The following is a 27,295-nucleotide window of genomic DNA, read 5'->3' as shown; positions in this document are numbered from 1 at the left end:
TTGTTTATTAGATTGGTTTTCTGTATGTTAACATTATCATATCAGGTATAACCCACATTCACAGCAGAAATTTCTAAGAGCATTTTGCAACCCTCCTGCTGCATCCGAACCCTTCCGAGAAACTCATCTTTAGCTACTCAGGTAACTTGAATAATAAAGTGCAAAACCACAATAAAATTTGACAGACATATGTCCCAGCTCATATTCAGTGGAAAATAGAGGTTTTTAAGACCACTAGATATGGATTCACTGCACACAACAGAAGAGTGTGACCTGAAGACAAAGGTTTTCAAGTTTTCCCATTACCAGACATTGATTACAATGAATAATTTTCCATTAATTTTAAGGTAACATAAAGAAATCACAATGAGGTTATAAATTAAACACATTGGCCAGACTACCTGAAGCTTAGCCCTGTATTTGGTACCTTTTACCCAGTAAAGGTTTAGGGAAGAATCAATTAACAGAAACGCTTCATTTCTTGATGAAAGAGCCTCTGATTTTACAAGGAATCAATTAAAAGGACATGACACAGCATCTTGTTTGGGACTCGAGTCATAAATGGGTTTTGATTTATTTTTATGACACCCACAAACACGGTATCATTCCACTAACAATTACCAACACTTGCTACTGCCCCTCTCAATCCAAAAAAGTAGAGAAATCTCAGAATATGATGGGAATTAAGTCCAATTTAGAAAATATAACCAAAGCTTTTTTTGTTTTCTCCTTACAGCCACTGCTGCAGCCTCTCCAGTACCAAACATTCTTCAAGACAAGTGAAGTATCACAAGCTCCAGGTGCCTTTCCCTTCCTTTTACCTGACTAATTAGTCTTAATGAAGCCCTTTGGAGCTATGATTTAAGTGAACATCATCCACAAGGAAGACTACTCAACCTTTTTACTTACAGAATGCAAAGATGCAAATGAAATATTACTCTAATTTAGTCAGACTGCTAACACTGCTGCTCCTCTACCACTTTCCAGGAAATGACAGTTCAGCAGGCCAAGCTTTAACAAACACCAAAAAGCTTTAACTATAAATTGTATCTGCATCCTTTTGTCATGTTACTAAGCCCAATTTGCTAATGACACCAAACACCACTGTCAGAACAGAAAACAGGCTGACCAGCAAAGACCATGTCCTGCTTATAGCTTCATGTGTAACCAGAAAATTCACAACAGACATTCCCAAGAACTCATTTTTACACAATACTCTCCTTCACATTGTTCTATGTCACTACAGTCAGTGCTCTCATCAAGGAAACAATTCCATGCCCAGACAGACAGCAGAACATCCAGTGCTTTTTAGGAGGGCTGCAGGTGGCACTTCCCCCCTCTCTGATGGTTGAAGCAGATAACCAAATTCAAGGACCCAGCTGTTGGACTCTGCATAAGGCACTTGCCCCAAAAGAGCAATACAGCACCAGGCCAGTGTGCAAGGAAAGTCTGGATGTACCTTCTCTTCAGCATTTACACCTACAAAAGGATTATTTCTGTAGCAACTGTGCTCTTTCAGCCTGGAGTGACTCCCCTGCAACAGCTTGTGCAGCTTTACAAACTGCCTCACATTCTTCCCTAAATGTCACTAGTTATGGCCCTGGATTTTGAAAACTTTCAGAGGTTTATTCTACTTCAAAATAAACTCAAGGTGCACTTCAAAGGGGCATGTGAGAGATTTGTTGAACTTGTGAAGTATTACCACAAGGCTCAAATCTGTCCACCAGCAGCTCTTAACCCTCTCCACAGCCGAGGTTTGTCAACGGAGTCTCACATGACTTCAGTCCCTGAAAAATAAAAGTTGCCTTATGGCATGCATAGTATAGATATCACTAGTGCTACCTGGGAGAGTTCCAGCTTCTCTCCTCCTCCCTCCCAAAGGGGACCAATTAAAACCCAGTTATCTTCATATTTTAAATTCAACCTTTGCTGCAAACTCAGCTGCATATATTTAAAATAATCCTCTGCTCCAAACCTTGCAATAGTCTGGGAGGAAAACTCACCACCGAGAGAAGGTTAAGAAAGAAGTGAGATTTAGTTTCTATCCAAAAGCCCATCTCACTTCTGGGTTTATTTATTACTTTGTCAAAGCCATTGTAATGTAATTATTCTGGTATTCTGGTCCAGATCACAGCCAAAATCTCAGCTTTAAGGAAAACCCCTCATTTTACACTGATTTGAACTCCCTGTAGCTTTAAGCACCCAAATAATTTTAATTTTTTTGTATTTCATGAATGTTCTGCAGTTCTAGAAAGATGAGTTATGCACTTTTGTTCACATACAAAAAGACAGTCTAACAGATGTAAACTATTTATTGAATATTTGCCACCAATATTGTTAAATACATAATCTTGCAGTTTTCCGCTTTCAAGTTAAAATGTCAGAAACAGAACACCAAATATTTACAATTCTTATAAGGAATGTTACATAATGACACATTAAGGCGTAAATTCTTTTGGCTTATAATTCTGAAAAGAATGATAATAGCAAAAAGTGATGCAAAATCTTCCTTGTGAGATTATGATTAAGCTACAATGTTTTACAAAAATATGGTGTAAGATGGCAATAATCCCATTCAAAATCCTGCATTAGGCCCCTCGGGAGGGGCTGATAATTTATACAGTCAAAACTTTAAAATTTACATATAAAGGTACCCTATCCACCATTGAAAAGTACAACTCTCAACATATACAGTTTTCAGGCCACAGTTTTGAAGGTCTGGAGTATCAAGTTGGTTTGATGAATTAGTCGGTTGGCACTTATGAACACATTTATTGCCCTGTGAAAAGAGAAAGACACGGCTTCAGATGCTTTTAGAAACATGGCATTCCATAAATCCAACATTATTGGCAGCCAGGCTCTGGGAATTGGAGGCATATTGATGTTCTGCCCTGGAGTGATCTACCTGAAGCTCCCTGCTGGCAGCCAGCCCCATCTGCACAGCTAATCCTAGAAAGGCTCTATTTATTTGGCAGGAACTTACAGAATTTGGCTCTCAGGCATCATTGACATCTCAATTGTTTAGTTAACTTTAGCTAACTAAGGAAAAAAGGTGGAGCAGATGAGTGGGGGGTTGGAGCTGGATGATCTTTAGGGTCCCTTCTAACCCCAGCCATTCTCTGACTCTGTGACTATTAAACAAGTGTTCTTTCCAAAGCTGAGCACTTTTCCTCCCAGTAATTTCAGAATTGGCAACTTTGTCCTCTAGAAATGCTTAGCATGCACACCTGGGGAAGCAAATCACTACTTTAGTTATCTTTTTCCTAATAAAGGTGTGGAGTCACTGTGGGTTTGAGCTCAGCAATGACATCTGTGGACGTGACTGCTCTGCTTGGTGCTGTTACCTCCTGGTGGGATCAGGTACCTGCAGTTCAGGCATTGCAGTTACTCCTGATCCACAAGGGTATATGGAAATACAAGCCTTATCTGGAATTTCTTACAATATTGCAAATAACTCACACACTCTTAAGTTTATGCCCATAATTTGTAGGCGCTTCTGCTCAGCAATCAGAAAGCACCAAGGTTTAAATTTATTATTTTGGTATCATAACCAAATTTAGCCCCAATTTCAGCAAGAAAAGGAAAACAATGCTTTGATTGAAGCAATATGGTATTCCCAGCTGGTCTCAGGACTTCCCCCCTTTAGCAATGCACCATCTCCTGGGTGTTCTTAGTCTGTGCTAAGCTCAACAAGAGCTGACATGAGAGTTGGTTTCTCACTGTGAGAACTGCAGCCCACAGGACACCTTGGCACTGTCACACTCTGAGGGGCACACACTCAGCTTCCAGAACAATCCCTACAGTCAATTACACAGGAACACAGAATTCAAAAGCCAAGGGCAAGACCTGGAAAAAGCCTCAGTTTGAAGGCTAAAATGTTCAGATAGAAAAAGATTCAACTGAGTAATTCCAAGTACTGCAAAGCACTGTATGGGTCTACAAAGAAAGGCCAATAACAATGTAAATCAAAGAGAACACTGCACAGATGTTTAGTGTTTCCAAATGATACTTCAAATAGGTACTTTTTTCAATGAAGAACTCGTAATTTCTTTGTCCTTTTATACATACTGAGAAAAATCACAAAGGGCCACAGATTTAACTTGACATATTCAGATTTAAAACTAACATTGCACAGAGGTGTTGTATTGTGGTGCATTTAACCCATTTAACCCTTTCCCCAAAGACATTACAAAAGAAATAGTACTTAAAGAAGCCACAATCATCAGAAGGTACAGGTGAGGAGAAACTTATGCAAGTCCTGAAGAAGGCAGCCTACACCCCAAAGCTTGTCTTATTTTCCCATTAGTCAACAAGGCTTTTCATTGTATAAACTGGTAGTACAAATCCATACTTACTTTCCATCTTTAAAATAGGTTTTCAGAGTATCACTGAAACTTTTGGAGTATTTTACAAACTCTTTCTTTTGGTGCTCAAGTGCCTAAGAAAACAAAAACACCAGGAGCAGAGTCTTAGTCCAGATAATTGTTGGGTACAGTGAGAATCAGGTTAAACTGATCAGAAAACTGGCTGACACCATGTTTGGGATGACATTATGATTCCTGGGGGGTTTTTAGGAGAAATGAAAAGAAATCCTTCTGTTTTTATAAAACTGCCCAAACCTTTGATAGAACAATTCTGTTGGTAAATCATGATGCCACTGAGCAGTTAAGCTGTCCTATTCCTTCTCTGAAAAGCCTCCCCTTGGACTGCTACAAACATTGCAAGAGATGAGTTGCTGCACATACCCGCCGGTTCTGGTACTGGTATTTCTTGAAGACATTATTTACTGTGTCCAGAAGTTCCTTTATTGCACTTGCAATGTCCCTGTATGGCAAGAAAAAGATAATTATAATATCCTTAAGGGATCCCATTGAAATGTGGAATTTGATCCCCTCCTAGGAATCAAACACTTCTTAAACTAGTCATGATGTAGCAAGACCAAATGCCAAGAGCCAGAGCAGGGCCTTGGGAATTCAGACTAGGAATCAGCAAGGTAAGTTTGGTCAAGGAAAATTCTAATAATTTATAAGTGGGGATCAGGCTCTTTTCCAATGGGAACAGTGGTGCAAGCATCTCCTACAGCACTGGAATAGTCAAGCCTAAATAAAAAGGTTGATCTCTCAATCTTCAGGAAAATACATCATGTGGTACTTACTTGATTGTCTGAAGAAACCTCACTCTGTCATTGATCTCATCAGGAATCTTACTAAGAATCTGTTTAAGTGCTCGTGCCTTTTCATTCAGATCTTGGAATTCAGGTTCTGGTCTTTCAATCATATACTCTGACAAAAAGAGCAGATTCAAAACCACCATTAGTGTGGCCTTGAGCCCCCAGTGACAGGTAAAAACACACACAAAATGCAGCAGCAGTGCTGGGGTGTATTTGAAGGAGAACAGCACAAAAAAACTGCAGTGAATACACCCTGCATGAATCAACACACAGTGCAGCAATCACCTCTATTACTGCAGGCTGGAAAAACAGCCCCTCTTACTTTATCTGAGCCACTGAAGGCACTACAGATCAAATTCAGCATTAAAGTAACTTCGAGCCTCCAGTTAATCTCCTTCTCTGACAGGGTAACTATTGCTTTTAATTTGAAGCAGGGAAAAAAAGAATGTCATGCTCCATATATGTTAGCAATGCAAAAGGTGAACTATGCACTCATATAAACATAGTTCTAACCACTCATTTTCTTTCTTTGGCTTTCAGGGAGGTTTCACTGCTCCAAAAGAGGTATTCAAAAAATACAAATATTCCTCCACCAAGCTGAAAAAATTCTACTAAGAAAAATAATGTCCTTTGAAAAAAAGGCAGAGAAATGCCTGTTTCCAGTTAACAGTGTAATTAAAACCACAGTTACTCAGCATGAGGGTTGTTACCTTCTACATCATCAGCTGCCATCCGCAGCAGAGACTCTGTGAAGTTCACATCCACACTTTTCTTCTCCAGAATTTTCATGATGATGTCCTGTGTAAGACCTGGATTTTCTTTCTCAGCCTGCATAGTAAAGAAAAATTGTTATTCTTAAATATGCAATACCTGAATATTGCAGGCACAAAGGCAGATTTTCATGTAACTTGCAGGAGTTTGCTAGAAACCTTAACAGTCTAATGCCTTTAGAGCAGTAGATTACATGGAAAACCATTTTCCCACTACAGCATTGAATTTTTTGGGCTGTATCACTGATGATTTGGTATAAATAACTTTTCCAATAAGCCTCTCCACTCCTTTCAATTTGAATGAGAAAGGTTTGCACAGACCTCTATATCCTGTTATATTTTCATAAACACTAAGCTTTGAGACAAAGATATTGTATCCTTTGGAGTTTAATTCACTCAAACCCAGGTGCTACTCCCCCACCTTCCACATGACATTTTATAAATGTGCCTCTTACGAATCACATCATATGCTCAGACATCATCTTGGAATTGCTTTTTCAAAAAAAGCCCAGCTTTTGATTGATGATATATCTAAGAAAAGCTAAGCTAGAGCTCAGCTAACACTGGAGGTGTTCACACTACCTGTGCTGCTACCCAAAAACTGCACTCTGAATAAGGAGGCTGAGTGGGTTTTTAGCTGGCACTTCCTTTTCTACCAATATCTCAGTTCTTACATTATTTGCATCCAGCTTAGCTCCTCACCATTAGTTGTAACAGCATTTAGCTTGTGTGAGCTCTAGCTGAGACTGAGGTACACTGAGATTTAGGCTTATAAAGAGGGAACTATTATGTATTTGCACAGCTCACACGTTAAGGTATCTCATGCCTGTAATTATTTTTGCTTTAAGAATTTCAAAAGATCACCACTTCAATAAAGGAGTATAAAGGAGTATCTGTATTTTCACTCTGAGAATATAACATAGAAGTTAGAAGAATCTTTTTCCATTTACTGCTGGATGCTGACACAAACATTAAACTTATCCTCAGCCACAAAAAATCCCATTACCACTCACTCTGGAAAGCACTTTCCAAGCCTGTGTATTGCTCAGGAGCACCTGGGCTACATAATCCTGTCATTTTTAGACTGAGTGTATTATTAATTCACTGACTGCTTCCTCATTTAAGCTTTTGTACTGTATAGACACCACAACAGCCTGTTTATAATTTTTCAGTGTGTATCATTCAGATTTCTACTCATAACATCTGCTGACACCTCAAACTGACACCCCATGCAATTGCCCCCTTTCCTTTGAGGTTACTGGATCAAGGATGAAGCCTCCAGATGCAAATACAGGGAACCAAGAAAGCTGACTTTTCAGCTTCACCTTTTAGAAAACCATTCTTCAAAACAAGTTACTTCTCACCTTAATGAAAGCTGCTCTCAGTGTCTGAGCTGCAGACAGGTTTACTCTTTCTAGCTGCAATGAAAGTTTAGAATTATTAGCAAATCAGAACAAAGCAAGTCCTCATGTTTTCCCTTACCCAGCAGAATGGAATGGGGAATTGATGGAAGCTTTCAAATTACTGGTGTCATTTGAGAGCTACTATGAAGTTCAATCCCAAAGCAAAGACTTCCCCCTCCCCAAATAAGTCAAACTGGATGTGGTTTGCAGCAAAGCCTGACAGAAGCTTTTGAGAACATCTTGGCAATGTCTGATAGTCACAGAAAATCAACTATCCTATTAAATTATAACCATTAGCAGTACAATTTAAATGTTCACAGGTACATGTTCGACTGTTTGTTACTTCCTGCCACAGAATATCAGACCTGGCAGTTTTGTGAAAATGCTCTGTAAGATAAAGGATCAAGGCCAAGATAACCAGCAAGCTCTGAGGAGCATGAAATAGTATTCATGAAAAATGGGTAAAACAATGCATGGAAAGAAGATGGTGTTAGACACAAAGCCTTCACAGGCAAAATGAACAACCTGTACTGTGTCCATATTTCCCAAAATAAGGGGATGGTTACATTCCAAAGGCAACTGTGGCTCACCTCATTAAAGACAGGGTACATGACAGCATAGAGAGGCATGGAAACCATAGAAGTGGTCTCTGCTTCATTCTTCATCTCTTCCATTGTCATCCTCATTCAAAGACCCACTTCTCAAGGAAAACACTATAGAAGCAAAAAACTCCTCATCCACTGAAATGTTTCTTCTTTTTCCTCGTTGTGCAAGAATACTTGAAGAGCTTGAAAAATGTATTGTCCTTAGGGTGTGCAAGGAGAGAAAAAACAAACACACAATTACAAATATTTGTGACTGGCAGGTTCTCAAAATGAAAAGGCCCAGATCAACATTAGTTTGGCACTGCCCAGAAACCAGGAATTTCTTATGAGGTAAGTCAAGCAATTATGGAATGACCACTTTGTGCAAGTTCAAAACTTTAAGTGAAATCTATTAGTGAGTAATTTAAAGAGTAAGGTACTACCATAAGTGTTTCTTCCTCAAGTTCTTACGGAATCAATTCTCCTGAAAGCAGCAATTTTGTTTGCTATGTATTTACAAAAATCTTGCCACCACTCATGAGCAGCAGCATAAGGTTGCTGACAACTCCCATACAGAAAAAGCCTGAAAAGCTTTACATGCCTCAAACCCAAACCCCACAGAGATGCATTAGGACTATTAACATTAAAACTGCCTATAAATACCCCATATTTTTGCACATGCCTCAAGCTGTGATTCTGCTGGAGCTCAGTGCCTACTTTCCACCCATTTGAATTCCAAATACTACATCTTTGGGTTTATATAAGCTGAAGTCATGTTTCCACTGAGGGTGTGGCAGCAGCTCTGTTAACTCAATGGAAAATTATTGTTCCAGTAACTGAACCTCTGTTTGGGAAGTTCTCCACCCTGTGCAGCTCATCGTACCCAACATGGAGCCATCACTGCCCAGACCCAGAAATGATGTGGAAAAGAAGAAAGTTCTTCCTACAGCTCATAAGGAATCTTTGTTCCAGCCTGCTACATTTTCTGTTCATCAGATTCCTTAAAAATATTTTATATGATATAACTGAGATTAGAAACCTGAAGTCCAAGTTAGAAATAAAAAGAAGACGATTAACAGTTTTATTTCTTAGATTTGCTTGGAATATTTAATGCAGTAGAGAAGGTTTTTTTCTCCTAACAAGCCTCAGACATCAGGCATTTGCATGTCTGTGTAATTTATTGGCATTTTAGTAAGAAGTGAAAGAAGTGAAATGATAAGAAGCAGCAGAAGCTCCTACAGCAATCAATATCCCTGTCTGAGAGTGTGAACAGGTTAAAAAACCCACAATATTTCTTCAAGTTATATTCTTCATTATGCTCTGCACCAGCTAAAAATCTTCAGGCTGTTTCAATAAAAGAACAGATAATTTTTCCCAGGGCAGGTTTAAAGTAGCTCAGCCATAACTACACAAAGAAATTTGTTATTGATTACAGTCAGCACAGGGAACTTGGATGGCTCCAAACATCGTGTGTGTCTCATCTGAGCTTGTGAACAGGCACTTTGAATACACCCAAAGTGAGAAAGCAGATGAAGAACTGGTCACACAACAGTTAAAACATGATCTGAAATAAAATTAAACAATAGTAACAAGATCATGTAAGTCTTTTGTCATGGATTGCTTCTTCCAAAATTTCACTTGCTGTTCCACCCTTCAACGTGCCACATGAGCAGATTCCCACACCCCCTGACCAGGATTCCTGGTCCTTTAGAAAGAGGTCTGTGTGGATGAGGTTGGAACTGCAACAATCAGGGGTCTCACAGTTTGATCCCCTCCCCACAGATATTCTGGAGCTGTCAGGAACACAGAAGAACACAAGTGAATATTCATCATTCCTCAAAAAGTGGAATGTTTTTCAAGAACTTGTTTCAGAGTTACATAAATCCAGCCAGGTCTGCTCAGATGGGGGGTGGGAACTTGTCTGAACAAGTCTGCACTCCCTGCTGCAGGTAAAGCTGTCCCAGTTATTATCCATGAGTATTCCCTGCTCCAAAGGCTCTGGCATGTGGGGGGCAGAGTGGATGGAGATCTGCTTGTTTGGCTGTTTAATTCCCTGTTTCTGGAAGTGCAGTGACACAGGATCCTGATCTGCCAAGCACCACTGAGGGCAGCACTCACAGCTCCGTTTACTGCAAGTTTCGTGTCACTGTATTCTCAGAGTAAGTTTCTTAAAGAGTTAAATCAGGTCACTGAACATTGTTCTATTCTACCCAAAAGATTTTTATCACAGGAAGAAGGGCAAAAAAGGACAAAAGTGCCATTAGATACAATTACTTTGTTTTTATGGGTTAGCAGTATCCACACACACACACACAAAAGGAAATACTAAGTGAAATGATTGATTTTTATGATGATGAAAACCTATTACACTGTGGACTACCATGAAGAACTCATCTGCTCCTGAAGAGCCATAAGCTATTGTTACTAATCCATGGCACAGTTAAAACCCTCATATAAAAACAATTATACATTATCTATTACCTCTTTACCAGACACTGACACACTCAAAAAAATATACACCACTTCAGATTTGTATTAACACAAAGGGTACCAGTGTTGTGACACAAGAAGTGAATTTATATATATAATGCACACAAGAAATACCCAAGAACATCAAATGCCTTTGTTGCCAAGGTATGAAAAGAAATATAGTCAATATATCACACTGGTTGTTCATTATTCCAGGAATCTTCCCACTTTCTAGAAGATCCAGCAGGAAGCATCACCATGCAAGTACCTGATGCTGACACTGCCACAAGGCCAGGGATCAACTGCTCCCCATTTCTGGATGGAACTTAAGCCCTTCAGCCTTTGCTGGTGTTAAACAGAAATAATAAATGTCTTCACAAAAAATTCCACATTTACTGTGTTACACAAAGACAGTTTGCTGCACTAAACCACACACAAATATCCTTGAGAAGCTCTCAGTCCTGATGAGGGACCAACTCCCTCTGAAAAGTGGAGTTTCTGTGGCTATTTAGATCAACTCTTAGCAAGTTCACTAACCTTTAAAATGGCCTGACTGGAGCCAAAGTTTAATGGACATTATCAAGCAGCAAGGAGGAGCTTTCAGCATCTTTTGGGCTGTGATCAAAAGCAGCCCTGCTCACTGTCTCCCAACAGCTTAACTTCAGTGCCCCACAATCTCAAAAGAGTCTTTGCTTTGAGAAGAGTTTACCCCAGTTCCATCTGTCAACTGGCTTTTCACATTCTCAAAAAAAGATGGAGAAAGATTCCATGAAAAGGGGATTTACTGGAACAGCACAATGGAGTGGGGCAGTCAGAAAATCCTGGGAAATTGCTGTAAGATGCACAAAAGGTGTTACTCTGCTGACAAACCTGTTAATTGGTGTGAGGGGGCAGATGAGGAGAGGACAGCAGGACACTGCCAGATACTACACCCTGTGTGAGCCTGATCTTTTGTTGTTACAGTGATCCCAAGGATTCAAATCCACGAGTGTGCAATTGGAATCATGGGAGAGAATGTACAGAATGGTACAGGGAATTTACAGAGAATCTGCAAACTATGCTAAGGTGCCAGTTAATACAACCCTGGCTGCTCAATCTTAAACCATGAAACACAACAAGCTGTAGTCCAAGAGATGGACTAACATGGAACACAAACTGCTTTCACTGTCAGAATAATCTGACATTCTAACCTTTAAGTCTCAGCACTAAAATATTACCCCAGCCATTCAGCAAACACTGAGAGAACTGGTACATTTTAGATGAGGAACACATTTGGAAAGATTCTTTCACAGACTTTTTCCCCCCATATCCATCCAATGACTTTTTAAATCATTCAACTGAACTTTAGCAGGAAAAAAAACTACATTAAGATAAACTTCCTGTAGGCCAAAAAGGTGAGGAGCACAAACCCCCCAGTTCCCAACACACACAACCAGCATTATCAGTGTCTAAGGTGACAATTTGCTTCCTCTCATGTGTGTCAATTACTGACAGACTTTTAGTCATGCCCTAAAATCGAGCAGAACTGCAGAGACACTTAATAAGAACACAACCAGCATAATGCAACTCCAAATCCACAAAATCCAACCTGTTCATAGGCCAGGGTGAAAACAAGCAAGGTATCCATCAGAGAAAGGTGTTTCTGAAACTGTGGGTAAACAGAAGAGAGCAGATTCTCTTCATTTCAATTAAAGAATTTTAAGCCAACAGAAATATTTGGCATGAATTGGCAGGATTTCAATCTTCAGTTGTGCCATCAGCAGATCTGCCTCTGCACTGGTGTTGTCTCTGTTCCCTTCTCAGGCTCCATCCACCTTAGATCCAGTAAGTGCTTAGACATTAATATTCTTTTTTAGAAAAGTACTACAGAGGAACAAGGCCCCAGGCAGTGATTTACAAGAATTACTATTTCAATGGTTGGCTCCCAGCAAAAGTCACAGCTCTATTCCTGCTAGAAAAAACTGTCTTACTGCCAAGAAGTTCTGCTCCACTTTCTGCAGTGAAGACTCAGGAAGAGGTTTCACCTTTAACCTGACCCGAGATCCCTGAGTTACCAGAAAAAATAATTTAAGTCCAGGAAGAAAGAGTGGGGAAAGGGAAATAACAGCATAAATTCCAACCTGAGTTTAGAGGCTTGAATCAAAATGTAAGACCCCTGTGCATGGCAGGAGGGAGTTTAGGTTATTTACTAATTGATGTTGCAAAGTTTGTAGAAGAAAATAAATTGCAGAATATGCTCTTTTAACTATATGCACACCCCACACATGGCCTGGTAACTGTTTCTCTTATTAATGGTCACTTAAATTTAAAAAAACCCCGAAAAACAAATTTTTGAATTTAAGTGAGATGTTGCCTTACCTGCCACTGTCTGTTAATTATCAATTGCAATAATTGATTATATGATACTAAGATTGTATGATACAAACCTTCAAGGCTTTGTGCTTCAGATACAGAATTAATTTCTCTCCTTTCAAAACTGAGGTGACAGTCTGGGTGAATTCCCTGGGACTGGCACACAGATCAAATGTTAAGAGAACAATCTCTGTGTTTTAAAATCAGCAACGATGACAAGAAATTTCAAAAAGTCATTCTAGTGCACTGATTCCATATTCTGCTAGCTCTGACACCCAGCAGTTTCGCTGAGGAGGAATGTCACCAGGAAAGAGTACTGAATTTTTGGAGGTGTCTTTAAAGAAGTGTCTGGAACAGAGAGGTGAAGTTCCCAACCAGCCCCACAGTAACAGCCTCTGGAGCTGAGTTCACTCTGACAAAGCAGAACTGCTCATGCATTTTATTACTGTACGAGCAATGCTATGACTAACTCAGAAATCAGACAAACCTGCAACAAACGCAAGATGCCTATTTATAGAACCCTATCAACTTAAAAAAAAAAAAAAAAGAAAATCCAAGCCTAACCAGAAGTCAGGCTTACCATTAGCTCATGTTCTTCTGCTGGACTCAAAATGGAAGTGATTTAGTCTGTCCTAATTCCTCCAGTTTGTGTCTAAAGTGAGAACCCACAGCCTATGCTCCAGTTCCTCTGGTCAGCAACACTAAAACTGTTATACAGCATAACTGAGCCAGGCCCTGGCTGTCAGAATATATAATCACAACAACGCAGCCGCGTTTCTCTTTCCTTTTCACCTCTTTGGGAATGTGAAAGTCAACCTATAGCTTTATCAAACACTAACAGGTATGACACAGCTCTGAACATACAAATACTTTCCAAGACGTAAACAAATATCAGGGGACAATTAGTTCCTCTGATAAGAGGAACAGCACAAACCTGGCCCAAGGTTTCAGCCATATGAGATCCAGTAGAGGAACCAACTGAGCTCACCAGTTCAGGGAGCAACTTAACTTAATGGGCCACGCAGGCCCCGAGTGCTCAGTCCCTACGGGGGGCACAGCCCGGAGAAGGACTCGGGGAATCACAGAATGGTTTGGGTTGGAAAAGCCCTTTGAGATCACCGAGTCCAACCTGTGACCGAGCAGCACCACGTCAATTTCCTCAGAGCACCGGGTGCCACGTCCAGCCTTTCCCCGAGCACCCCGGGGCGGTGACTCCCCCAGCCCTGGGCACCCTGTTCCACCATCCCATCACCCTCCGTGTCAGGAATTCCTCCTTCATGTCCAGCCCGAACGTCCCCCGGGCAGGGAGCGGGGGCAGGAGCCGAGGTGCCCTTTCTCCCTGCCCGCCGCAGCCACCTGACAGCCGCCCGCCCCGAGAGGACGAGCTAAAAATAATACACACACCGAAATAAAACACATCCGGGCCTGCGCCTGCCGGGGCCGGGCCCAGGGAACCGGCACCAGGCCGGGGAGGGCCCCGCGGGAAGGGCGGGGGGAAGGACAACCCTGCCGGGCCTAGGACAAGGAGAGGAAGAAGAGGAAGGAGGTCACGCCCCGGCTGGGGGGCGAAGGGACCCCCCGCGCCCCTTCCCCGCTCGGCGAGGCCGCCCCCGGTGCCGGGGGGGTTCGCAGCGGCTCCCGCAACCCCGGAGGGCGCGGCAGGCCCCGCGGAGCGCCGGGCACGGCAGGGCAGGGCTCGGCTCGGCTCCTCACCTGCCCCGGCCCGCCGAGCCCCCGCCGCTCCTCCCGAGGGGCTTCGCCGCCGCCGCCGCGCCGGAAGCGCCCGCGAGGAGCAGCAGCAGCAGCAGCAGCAGGAGGAGGAGGAGGAGGAGGAGGGAGAGGAAGATCCGCGGTGTTACCACACACCAGGCGTTGTCCGGAACCGCGCGCGGGGCCCTGGGGCTCGTAGTCCGCACGCCGCGACCACAAGCCCCACAATGCCGAGCGGGGCCGGGGCGGGCCGGGGCGGCGCTACCCGGGGAGGCGGCGGGCGGAGCGGGAGCGGCAGAGCCAGAGCCAGAGCCGAGAGCGGCTGAGCCGGGAGCGGAGTGGCACAGCCCAGGCAGGCAGAGCTGGGAGCGGAGCGGCAGAACCCGGCACAGCCCAGGCAGGCAGAGCCCAACCCGGCAGAGCCAAGCACGGAGAAGCCCAGCCCGGCAGAGCCGGAGCCGGAGCGGCGGGCAGGGCGGCGGCAGTGCCGGTGAGTGCGCGGGGCTGTGTGTGAAAATAAACCCGGGCAGCTTTAGTTTCATTCCTTACAACAGAGCGAGGCACCGGAGCAGCCGCTACCCCGCGGGGGTCGCCGGTGTTCCCAGGGAGGGAGGGACGGATGGACGGGCTCGGGTTGCTGCGGGGAAGAGAAGGCGTCCGGGCTCGGAGCTGCCTCCCCACTGGGATAGCAAAGAGGAGGAGCGGGAATGAAGCGCAGACCCCCCGGGTGTTCGCCCACCCGCTGCGGGCAGCCAGGGCAGGACCGCTCTCCCCTCCTGCTCCCGGGGCCGAGGTGCCCTCAGCGGCAGCGCTTCGGCTGGAGTTGTGCTGAGGTAAATAAATAAAAGTGGTGCCCAGGACCCGCCCGGGTGTCCCGCGGGTCGTTCCTGGCCGTGCCCAGCCCCAGCTGTGCTCCAGAGCCGGGATGGATGTGCGAGGCTGCTCCGCGCGTGGGTGCGCACCGCACTCTGCCCATCCAGAAAACCCAACTTGTCTATTGTTTGTCAAGATAACCCTGTGACTAGTCAGCCTACGTTGAAAGTGTAAGGTTTAAACTTTTACATTATACTGCAGAACGAGCTCAGTTATTAAAAATTAATATTAATATTGAAGCATCCGCTCCGTTTTGGGTTTGTATCTGCATTTGTGATGCACCACTAGTAAAACTCGCCCCTTTTTTTAACGCCGCTCGGTATTACCCAACGCCAAGGCACAGGAATTCCCCGGTGGGAACATGCGGGTGAGCAGATAAAGCTTTGAACTTGCCAGGCTGTGGCTGTAACTTCTTGTGGCTCCGAGGGCGAGGTGGGAAGAGTTCGGTGTCTGCGGGAACAGGCGGATCATGTGCAGTGCCCGTGTGTGTTTCCTTCCCCATCTCCTTCATGTATGTCAGCAAGAACAGTGTGGAGGGGGAAATAGGGGAGAAAAAGCAACACCTGGTTTGTTGCACTTTATTACGAGTGTGCATTTTCTTCACACACCACCTTGTTTTGTTGTAATCAGGCTGTGTGTCATCTCTGATACATCAAACACTCCACGCATCTTGGTATTAAAGGGCTACTTGAAACCTGTGTAATGTGTATGATTTTTGTACTCTTAATCACCTCCCAGCTCTGATTCCTCGATTCTCGTATCATTTTTGGTGTGATCAGAACTGTAGTCAAGTGGAAAGTGATGCCATACCGTGTAGGTTTACCAGAATATCATAGCACAGATTGAGCCAAATGCCTGCTAATGGTGTTTTATCCTTTCAGACAAATCAGTATTTCTTAAATAAAGCTACCAAGCTGCAGCCCTACAGCTGCTAAAACTTAAAATAGATTGTTGTCCCTCTCCATCAGTTTTATGATACTTTTCCAGATTCTGTCGGGTTTGGGTTGTTTGGGGGGTTTTTTAAGCCATGAGGCTTGGACCAGATGCATACTTAGGGTTTTTTACATCCGTTGTATTTTTTAGAATTATTGTAGTTTGGTTGAGTGTGATGGGGAATAGTTGCCAAGGGAAGGGAGAGAGGAGGAAAGAAAGGTTGATGGCTTTGTCTTTAAGGTGTGTGTTGTCTACAGAATTACATAGGGCAGCCTGAGATGTAATACAGTGTGAAGGCTTGTGGCAATGTGAAGTTCCCTGTTAAATGCAGTCATGAGTTCCAAAATGTGTCCTCATGAGACTATTTGTCCTGTATTTTCACATCCTCAACTCAAGTTTGAGTTTGGGTTTTTAAATTTCCTTTATCTCCCCCTCTACCATTGTCAGGGAGTGATTTGCCTACATGTAGGCTGAAGTATTCATGGAGTTGTCACTCATCTGCTCTAATATTCAGGGCTGAAAGCACACAATATGCTGTGTGTCTGTTGGCCTTTGGAATTCTTTAGCTCCAGCACTGCTGGCTCGAGTTGATTGCAAGAATGGCCGGGGGAAATGCAGCTCTGAGCTCTCGGTGTCTGGCTCTCTGCACGAGCACACCTGGGGTTTCTTCCGAAGCCTTTGGTCTCTTGTTACCTCCTCTCAGATGGAAGAATGTGTGTATGTCCATACAGAGTCTAGCAGATTTCCAGGAACACTAGATTGTTGTAATGACTCTGTGGAAATTTATTCTGTAGTTGTAAAAGTTGTATTTATGTGTAGCTTAATTCAGTTTATAATCTTCTGTATTGCGGAATGGGGCAGTGGAGGGGTTTCAGTGCTGGTGGGATTCTTCACAGTAAGATCTGACCACCCTTAGCTCTTTGAAGGCCTTTTTTATTTCTCAAGATTTCAGATTTGGTTTTGGGCTGCTCATCATCCGTGAAGACGCATTTTTGGCATGCCTGAATACCTTTTAAAATAATCTCTAACAATCGGTGTTCTGTGTGGGCAATACATTATTCTGTCTTTATAAAGCACAGGCTGAGTATGAATTAATACAGGGTACATCTGTCCTACACTCACTCTTCAGGCTGTCCTCATCTTAATTAATTAAGCCGTGTGTTCAAAATAACGTTAAAAATTGGTGTGCAAATGAGGCTTTAAAAATTAGTGTCTGTTTTCCTCTATTTTCTGTACTCTTGCATAAATGAGATACAGTGTAGTGGGCAGATGGTAGGGAAAGATGTCTGTATAGTCAACTGTAATTAGTGATAACTTCGTATTTTTCTTTATATGTAGAAAAGACAGGAGTAGTTAAATTTGGAAATACCTCTAAAATTCTTGAGTTTAATTCATGTATTTTGGGCATGATCTTGTCAACTGGATGACTACAGTTTGCAGAACTTGGGGATGGGGGGAAATAACACGTTTTTCCTGCAGGAGGAAAGAAAATGCTTTCTGAATCTTGAATTACTGGTTGACAGGACATGTTTTCTTTAAATTTCCTTTTGTAAAATAGTCCTGCAGATAACAAAGCTACAGCCTCTTCAAGACAAATAAATTAATCCCACAGTTCAGTAATATCTGTAAAGTTTTGGACTTGGCTTCCCTCTGCTCTTGGTATATAAAGCAGTACAGAATGACAGGACTGTAAGGAAACTGCATTGATCACATTAGGCAGTATTTATTTATAGTGTAAATACCTTAGCACAGTCCTTAGACAGGTTGTGTTGGAGATCTCTGGCAGTGCAGTACTGTGAGAATTCCAGGAGGATGAATTCCTATCTTATTTCCTGACTTCACTGAAAGGGCACAGTGTCACCTCTTTTCACTTTTCCTTCTTCCTCAGATTCTATTTCAAAATGGTAATACTCTAATTGCATATTGGACTGAACATAAAGTAGGTAAGATAATCTGTGCATTTTGCTAATGAGTAAAGCCCTACTACAGTGTATTATTTTGAAAGGAAAAGCTTTGGTTTCTGTTCTGTGTTAGTCTCATACACTTGCACACATCTGCTTCTTGTTGGTCCCTGCCCCAGCCAAAACCAGAGGTGTTTGCTGGGAGTCGTGTGGTGACTCTGCATCTCAAAGCAGTGTGGTCACTGCCTGGCCTCACTCGGCTGTGTAATAGAGTTCTCTGTTTTGGGCAGTTCTCAATAGCATCTCATTTGGTGGCCTTAATAAAGTCTCTCTGATAAAGGATTGTTCTTATGGGGTGTGATTAAAATATCAGCTCTAAGGTCGTGTTCTGGTTTGCTTAATACACTTCAGAGCTAATGATTGTGAGATCTGCAGGCCGTGGCTAATGTGATAAAAGCTGTGTGAGTTATCCTTTCTGGGCTTTTGGAGTCATTGCAAAGCAGCTGCAGCTCCGAGATGGGAAAAGAGGAAATTTCTTATTCATACAAGCTAATGAGTTAAATGTGTGTACGGCTTGTGGGTTAATAAGGTTTGACCTCCAGTGTTGTAAAGAATTTTTTGTTTAGTTGAGTGTTTAAACATTATGATAATTCTTTGGAAATATTTTTACAGACCTTGAGAGTGTTCTTTCTGGAAGAAGCAATAATGACAAGTAATTTACTGTGTAGAAGAAGGAAGTTAAAGCAAGGTGCTTGCATTTAGTTTTAACCACCTGCCTTCCAGTTTCTAGGCTAGCTTTGCACTTACTTGTGTACCTGAGCCCTGCAGTCTCTCACCATTACAGCTAAACAAATAATTGCTTAATAATGTGAACTGTGTCTACTCTGCTGTGTTTGTGACAATTCTAAGCCCATGATGACTTGAGGGCCCTAATGGACAATCTGCTGCTTCTAGAAAGATCAATTCTGCTTGAATCAAAACTGAAGCTGTACCATATGTACAGTGGGATTTCTGCAATGTACAAATCAAGCACTTGTTAGCTGGGAGTGATCTCTCCAGACCTCGGAAGAGCTGCAGTTCCTTTGCTCTTCTGTTTTCATCTATTTTTGTCATCCATGTTTCTGTATGTGCAGTAGGTTTGGGGGGAACTTCCTCATCAGAGAAAAGAGAACTGTCATTTCCTTTTTAACCCTTTTGAACAACACACTGGAAGCTTTGTTTTGCCTTTGCAGTTCTGACTGAAATCTGAGAGTTTTGCTCAGACACCACAGCAGAGCAAGTGCTTAAATTGCCTTTGCAATAAGATAACACGCCCAAACACTTGTTCACCTGTTGTGTTTTGCATCTGGACCTTGAGCAGCGATGCCATTCCAGCTCTTCATTCTCCTGTACAAGTTTGGAGGAAGGTGGAGAACTTGGACATCTACTTTTACACGTGGTTTTTTTAGCTGACCTTGGCATGTCAAGGTAGTGTTAAGAGCGTGGGGACTTTGCCAAGGCCAGCCTGTCAGAACTCCTGCCCATCACTCAGCCACTGGAGATTCCCTCCCTCCCTGGCACTGCAGCCGAGCACTGGGGTTTGGGAACTGTGTCTGTGTCTGAGGTGATGTTTGCTGCCCTAGTTTTCCCCATACATCTTGGTTATGTAAGTTGGAGTTAGAAAGGAAATGGGTTTAAAGATTTAAGACATCTTTTTTTAATTGCTACACCAAAACTGCCCTTTTCCAATGCTTTTCCTTTCACATTTAAATTAAAGCAGCTCTTGGAGCATTTAATGATTGTGTACTTCACATGGCAATTGGAGTTCACTGAAGCAACTCATGTTTTCTTTCTCAGCTATCTTTTTCAGAAGAAGCATTTGCTCTGGTTTCTAAACTATTTAAAGCAATTAATCAAAACCTGAGACAACAGGAACATATTACTGTAATATCAGGTCTTCAGCTTGAGATCTGGTTGATGCAGAGGGAAGGTGCCCAAATCCTGGCAGAGTGTGTAAAGCCTGTAGGTGAATGGTGACCTTTTCATCTGCAGAGATATGAGAAGTGGGAGGAAGAAGAGAGGGGAGCTGAGTTATTTTTACTGTAAATATGTCAGTTTATTGACTTGTTAATTTCAGATTTATTCAAAAAAGAAGGAGGAGGAAACAGTAATGTCTGCCAAAAACAAAGTAATTAGTGGGAGTCGAAAGATGCCTAATGATTCTTACAAGTACTAAAGAGGAATAAACTAGTCTCTTATTAAACTGGATATGGACTTTTAAAATACTGTAGTAATTCTGTTTTGATTTTAAAACCATGTGCAATTGCATATGGTGAATAAAAGCCTCTAATGCAGTAACATTGATTCACAGTAACGTTACAGGCAGCAGGTGGGGGTTTTGACTTAGAAGAAAAAATTGAAAACCCAAGGCTGACTCCACACTTCTAAAATAAAGGTTCAGGTAACACTTGAGAAAGCTTATGCTGGAGTTGAAGATGGGAGAAGAGTTTGGGGTTCATGCTTAATATTCCTGCTGTCCCTCCGTGGTCATCACCATCACGCCCCAATGCCCGATCCCGTCAGATCTGGGAAGCTCAGCAGGGTCAGGCCTGGTTAGTGCTTGGATGGGAGACCTCCTGGGAATAGCGACTGGGGGCTGTAGGTTCTAGTCCTGAGGACGCCACTGTCACTGTCCAAGCTCGCTCGGCCGTGGCAGATGAACTTTAGGAGCTAAAGGTGGGGCCAGTTTCACACATGCTGTACCTCACCTGAAAAATCCACTGTGCTGGCTCAAAGGAAACACCCTCATGGGGAGAGCCCCTCCCAAATCTTTGTTCACAAAGCCTGGCCATGATGGTGACCTCCATGGTCTAGTGGGACAAACAAAATCTTGTTTCATGACTGCGTGTGCTATGGACCAGTTTCTCTGTGCTTTGTCCAGTGACTCTGGCTGGGATCATAGAATTGATTGGGTTGGAAAAGACCTCCAAGATCATCAAGTCCAACCTTAGTCCAATTCCGGTCCATTTACCAGATCATGGCACTCAGTGCCACGTCCAGTCTCAATTTAAAAACCTCCAGGGATGGATCATCCAGTCCCAGAATCCATCAGCACATCTGCTCTCCCAGTTTTCTCTGTCCAAAGGAGCTGTTAGTGGAGGTCCGTGAGTTGAGGAGCTGGGAAGAAGAGGACAGCAGTGTCTGAGAACCTCTTCAGAGAAGCAAGACAAGGTGTTAGAAAGAACAGCCATGCAGGGGTTGCGATGGAACCACAGGAGACACAGAGCTGAAGCCTTTAATTCTGTGCTGTTCTGGTCTGTGGTTGCTGTGATCTCATTTTCATCCTGCAGTAACATTGGCCTGAGTGTGACAGAAAGGGATTATGTGTTGTCCCCTGCTGATGGTAGTGAAAGTCTGGAGGGGATATTTTGTCTTTGCCTCAGGTCATTCCTCTGCATCAGAATTGGACCTTCCCTCCTTATCTGCTGGCCTGGTTTGTCCTCCTCCCTCAGTGCCCCTGAGCATCTCCCTTTCCATGCTCTACTTTCCTTTGCATTGCCCACAGTGCTCTGTGCTCCTACGGGGAGTGCTCACAAATCTTTGCTTCTTTTAACCTCCAAGGGTCCCGACTTCTGTCACCTGCAAGTGCCACTGCCAGGAAGCAGAAATGTGAGAAATACTTGCTGTGGCTTTCTTTTTAGGGTAAGCAAGAGCAAGTTTATTACTACCAGTTCAAACAGAAAATAACAGTAGTCTCTGAAATATCCCACCCCTCTGTGAACTTGACCAGAAGTGATGGGGTTTTGTTTTGTTTTGTTTTGTTTTTGCCAGAGCCAAGAAAATGACTGATGAATAACCTTCCCACATCTCCCCCTGCCCCTCATCTGACCAACTCAGGTGTAAAGGCCATCTCTAAATAGCTCTTGGGAATTCAGCAAGAGAGGAGATAATAATCTTATAGAAAATGTCCTGGTAGCACAAAACCACGCATGGATTTTAGACTTTGGGAGTCTCCACTTGCACAGAAGCTACTTGGCATCATCTACAGCTGACAGTTTCCATCTGTTCTTCCTGCCATGTGTGTGCTAAAATTCTAAGGAAAGCAGGATATTAGATCTATGAGAAGATAGCAAGGAAAACAAATACCAGGAAAGAAAAAAAACAAACAGAAATGTCTAATTACAGGGAATATAGAGCATATAGAGAAGAGTCCCATGAAAGTGAGTAAGAATCAAATTGACTGTAAGTAGATCTATTTTGAGGGGATGATGTGCATGAAGCAAAAGCTGCCATTGATAATTTATCATGTAGAAATACGAGGGAGGAAAATGTACATACAATATCAAAACACAGGCCACTTGTGGGTTTGACAGAACGGATGGCAGGTCCTCATATATGAAGTGACAGCCATTTAAATAGCCCTCAGCTGCAGGACAGGCTTGCACTCAGTCACAGTGAAAACAAAGTCCTGAAGGGGTGGAACCAGTTTCCCAACAAGAGCACGAGGGCATTCCTTGTTTGGAAGGAGAGGAAAGCAGCATAAATTCCAAGCTGCATGGAAGAGCTTTTACAGGGAGCTGGGTCTAATATGGGCTCATCCTTACCTGTAGTGAAAGCCCTGGGGAGACAGAGGAATGATAATGTGTGTTCCCACTATTTGTCGTGTCAGGATTGGTAAAGACTAATCCAATTGATTTTCACCATCCTTCCCTAATCCTTATCTATGTAACTGTCCTATATTGGAGTTATTACTTAATTCCTTAGGAAGTGTAGGGCTTTGGAAGAATCCCCAGAAATATTGCTGAAGCACTGAGAGAGCAGAACAAAATTAAATTTTTGCTTTCAAAGGCTCCAGGATTATCCCAGGAGCTCAGGGAAGGTAACACCAATGGATGGGATAGTTTTAAAGGAAGAAGGAAAAAAGCTTCCTTGTTTTTCAGATCCTTTGGTAGTGGACAAGTCATTTAATCTATACTTAACCTGTGCTTCTCCAATATCAAATGAAAACAGAGTCTTCCTACTCATAAAATAAAATCCATGAATGGCTGTGAAGCTTCTGGGTAATAGTTTGTTAAAAGCTAAAGGTCTCTTTGGCTGTGATTACCACTTTTAATAATCCTAATGTGTATAAACTGTGTAAGCAACCAGGTGCTCATATAATTCATCTATCTTAGAGCAGCTTGGTATAGATTTTTAGAGCTACTGGATTGTTCCTATTACTTACTCCAAGGACAGGTTGCAACATTTATCATTGATTTCCCCTTTTTATTTTGTAAATCTTTCAATACAATGATTGAAGAACACTTTGAAAGCTAATAAATGCAAATCCTCAATATTGTTTGAATTGTAGGGGTATTTTGCACCATCCTGATCAAAGTAAAAGTATCAATAGACTTACAGAACACATAAATGTTATGTTTGTTCAAAGAGGCCGTTAGAACACAGCATTCATTTGGAAAATATTTGGGATAATAACCTATCATTCACTCATAGAAAATTTGCGGTGTTCAGTTGAAATTTCAGTCAAAAAATACTTGATATCCTTTTGAAACAAGAAATTGTGCCATCACTGGAGTCTTGCAGGGTTGTGCATAGACAGGAAGCAGCATATTAATATGAAATTTCCATCTTTTTCATGCTTAAATGGAGCAGATCCGGCGTCAGTTCATTCACCAAAATGGCAATTTGGAATGATTTTACAAAGCTCACTTGAGGCAACGTGCTCCAGCTTGTTCCCTTTAAATATGGATTATGGAAAACTGCTGAAGAGTTTTGCATATTTCAATTACCACTTGTTCTATTTGCTTGCATTTTACCTGGTTGACTAGAGAAATAAAGTTTTTCTGAGTATCTTCTGGCTTATACAAAATCTAGTTAATTAAGACATGCTATACTTTCTCCCCAGAGTCAGAGTATAATGTTCAGCTGGCCGACTTGCATGAATAATCCATCACTGTGAATCATTAATTTAGAAGACAAGCCATGGTAATTGATGTCTTTATGCAAGCTATGAAAATGCTTAGGGAAATCACTTATTTCTTCCTGTTGATGCATTTTTTTCATTTCTTCTGGAATATTTCTAGGCCCAAGTAGTGTGGATTCTGAAATGGATTCACCAGAGAGTAATAGTTTCTGTGGGAATCTGCTCTGTTTCTTGAATTTGAGTGAAAATGAGAGAATTTTTAATCTGGAAATGTTTTAGAATCCTAAGACCTAAACTTGGGCTAACCTTGTGCACAGGTACTGGATGAACCACTGTTCAAGTCTTGGAAGTTTCTAGTGAAGGCACCTGGCATAGTGATACTGGCAGTAGCCTTTATGTGGTAAAAATACCTTCAAAAATCATGTCATAATTATATCTGGTAATGCAAACAGGGATTGCAACCATTAATACCTACTGTATAAGTTGCTGTTTAGACACTCTTATATTACAGTATGAATTACCAGTACATTTTGCTATCAAACTGAGCATATAAAAGGCTGATGATACATAGATTTTGTTGGAACACTTGCATTTGAAGATAATTTAGCACATAATTCATAAGTTGATCTATATGTTACAGTATATGTGACCATCAGCAAGACAAGTTACCTGTTTTGTTTCCTTTCTAGGAATCTCCTCACTTTCACTCCTAATTAAAATATTAGTGTTTCCTACCAATTCACAGTTATTTTGGCTGCCTTCAGAACAAGGAACAGGCCATTGGTATTTCAATCCCTTGGTATTGAAAGGGAGCCAACAGGGGTGGTGTTTAGTAGAATAACCCATATAAGGGTTAAAGCATGTACATTTTATATAATATTGTTATGTATATGTAAAATATTGTAGAGTTACAGTCTTTCAATTGACTTTAATGGGCCTTGGACTATAAGTACATAGTACTGTGATGGGTTTGATTCCTTAGAGGGAACTTCTGAAATACTTGCTGTGTGTTCTGTAGTTGAAATGCAAAAGTGGACCATTTCTCTCCATAGATTTAAGATGTAATGATGCTGAAAACAAGCAAGCTTATTTTTGTTGTGTTCTTTGTTCTTTACACTTGAATATATTTCCTTCCCATTTAGGCATCAAAAGAGAGGCTTATTTGCCCTCGTGTGCTTGGCTGCTCCTGTTTGTTCCCAGCTGAGCCCTGGTGTGCTGCTCTTGGAGAAACCCAGCCCTGAATTTGGACACTGTATGTAGGAACAAAAAGAGAACATGTTCACATTCAACTGAATTCAAACAGGCTTTGCCATTTCGGTTTAATTTCATAGGTATGAGAGGTGAAATACTGCTGGTAGCTTCAGTTATTGAAAAATGATAATCACCACTTTTATGAAGTGAGATAAGCCCTGTTTATTAATGCTTTCTGTGGACATTCAGTGACTTGGCCCTGGGACATTAAATGCCTAAATGGGTTTGTGTAATTAACTTTTTTCTGCAGCTAAACACACAAAATTTTCTGAGGAGCTTGAATTAGTTTTATGTTAGTGTAAGTCAAGGGAAAATAATGTTTCAAGCTCTTTAAATACAAGCAGAGCTGCACAGTGAACAGAACTGGGTTCCTGATGGGGTTTGTGTGCAGCCATAAATCTCAGAGAACAGGGACTGTGTCTGTGGTTCCATACCTGACACAGAACAGGGATATGAACCTCACTTGCCAACTGTGCCAAAGAATTCCAAAATCATTGAACCAAAACCCTGCTTAAAGGGATCCAGGGCATATGGGCAGAGACCTCCCCTGACAACCTTTTTTAGGGCTTTCTTGTCTTTGCCAGCAAAATGCTATTGTTAAAGTCCAGCCTGATGTTTTCTTAATACAGTAACAGATTCTTCTCATCCCATCCACTGTCAGAATAGTATTTTAATTCCTTTTTTCGTCTCCCTTCCATGATTGGTGTCAAAGTTAGAGACTGTAATAAAACATCCTCAGACTGGCAAAGTTTGAGCTTTTAAATCCATATTAATTTCATACTTGGCTACCTCAACTGGCATCATTGTTAGTCCAATTAAAAAATAAACACCCGCCTTCAAGAATTCAGAGCTGGGCTGTGTCACAGTCCAGCCTTGGAGAAAATCACTTGGAGGGAATGCTCCTTGTTGTTGAGAGGCATTGCTTGACTGCCTTCCAAGTGTAAGCTTTTATTTCTCAGTAACCACCTTGACCTCTTTGACAGCACCATAAACCAAATACACAGAAAAATTCACAGTTTGATCAGGGTATAACGGGGAAATTTCCAGGCTGCATTCCTGGATAAAGAGATCTCAGCAGTTCCTGGAAGGAGTGGTGAGTTGCCAATGCCAAACAACAGGTAAATGTGGTTACAATTCCCCTCCTGAAACAATTCAGCAAAAAGACCTGTGGAAATCTGAACAACCTGAGGACTCTGAGGTAGTTGGTGCTCCAGTTTTATAATGCCATGGTTTGACTCTTTCTGCATAAGACAGGTTAAACTCGTAGAACCTTTAAAATGAGAATAAGGAAATGTTTGTTTAATAAGGCCACAGTAAAGGTTTTTTCCCTAATGCAGACTCGCTGAAGGGGGGGGAGTGTAAGAGTTTTTGAGGTTGGGGATCAGCTGTGGCCATTCAGCCTTGTAATTACAGCTGTGATAAGTGTGTTTTCAAGTCTTGCTGTACTGAGACTTTTCTTAATCCATACTAGGCCTTTCATTGCCCCTCCTAGTGCATTGTAACAATTCCTGAAACCTCGTGAATCATGGGAAAACAAGTGTTAGGCTCTTAATTTCTGGCTGCACAGAGACATAAATTCAAGTCTTGCCTGGGCAAGTGTGTGGCCATGTATGACATCATTAATATTGTATTTAGGAGCCACAGTAAGCCCACAAATATTACAGTTCTCCATGCAGTGAAGACTGAATTGTTTAAAGTCAAGTTTTTTAGTATAGCATTGTGGGGGGAAAGGTGTAGTGAACTTTTAATCCATTAATAGTAGTCTTGGTTACTGTGGACTCTGGGAGCTAAAAAGGACGTGTCTCCTGTTAAGGTTTGATGTTTTCTGCTATTGGCTTCCCCATATTTTTATGAAAACAAGCACAAAGGTGATGTCTCAGCTGGTTAGGGTGTGGCTTGAGTGCATAAATCCACGCCATGGGATGCCACACAGGATTGGACACTTGATACAGTGGAGCTACTTTTACCTGTGGGCAG

General features: G+C 42.1%; 2 protein-coding genes across 3 annotated transcripts in view; one reads left to right on the top strand and one right to left on the bottom strand.

Moving 5' to 3' along the window:
* Positions 1 to 2,294: 2,294 nt before the first annotated feature.
* On the bottom strand, positions 2,295 to 14,665 carry PDCD10 (programmed cell death 10). 2 transcript variants are annotated; one of them, XM_071566848.1, is made up of 8 exons: positions 14,615 to 14,665; positions 7,934 to 8,148; positions 7,305 to 7,358; positions 5,881 to 5,998; positions 5,156 to 5,282; positions 4,746 to 4,824; positions 4,356 to 4,438; positions 2,295 to 2,779 (listed from the first exon to the last, which is right to left on the bottom strand). In XM_071566848.1, the coding sequence occupies exons 2-8, from the start codon at positions 8,027 to 8,029 to the stop codon at positions 2,698 to 2,700; spliced, it is 639 nt and encodes a 212-aa protein (XP_071422949.1). In that variant the 5' UTR covers positions 8,030 to 8,148; positions 14,615 to 14,665; the 3' UTR covers positions 2,295 to 2,697. The 2 variants fall into 2 exon arrangements, with proteins under 2 accessions (XP_071422949.1, XP_071422948.1); XM_071566847.1 differs by having other exon boundaries at positions 14,462 to 14,653.
* Positions 14,666 to 14,723: 58 nt separating this feature from the next.
* Positions 14,724 to 27,295, top strand: part of SERPINI1 (serpin family I member 1) — a 49,351-nt gene continuing 36,779 nt past the window's right edge. Inside the window, exon 1 of the mRNA XM_071566846.1 lies at positions 14,724 to 14,948. The gene's annotated coding sequence lies outside the window, so the exon portion shown is untranslated. The remainder of the gene's footprint in view (positions 14,949 to 27,295) is intronic.

Source organism: Pithys albifrons, chromosome 11 (genome assembly GCF_047495875.1).
Source record: "Pithys albifrons albifrons isolate INPA30051 chromosome 11, PitAlb_v1, whole genome shotgun sequence".
Classification (NCBI taxonomy): domain Eukaryota; kingdom Metazoa; phylum Chordata; class Aves; order Passeriformes; family Thamnophilidae; genus Pithys; species Pithys albifrons.
Note: the sequence above shows the minus strand (reverse complement) of the source record. Positions and strands in the feature narration are given on the sequence as shown.

What these genes read in the sequence shown, in the direction of transcription:
- PDCD10 (XM_071566848.1), bottom strand. Translation starts at nt 8,029, where the DNA reads ATGAGGATGACAATGGAAGAGATGAAGAATGAAGCAGAGACCACTTCT. An exon ending in TGAGAGCAGCTTTCATTAAG is followed by an intron (nt 5,999 to 7,304) that starts GTGAGAAGTAAC and finishes TTTACTATGCAG; the next exon opens with GCTGAGAAAGAAAATCCAGG. An exon ending in GGCAGCTGATGATGTAGAAG is followed by an intron (nt 5,283 to 5,880) that starts GTAACAACCCTC and finishes TCTTTTTGTCAG; the next exon opens with AGTATATGATTGAAAGACCA.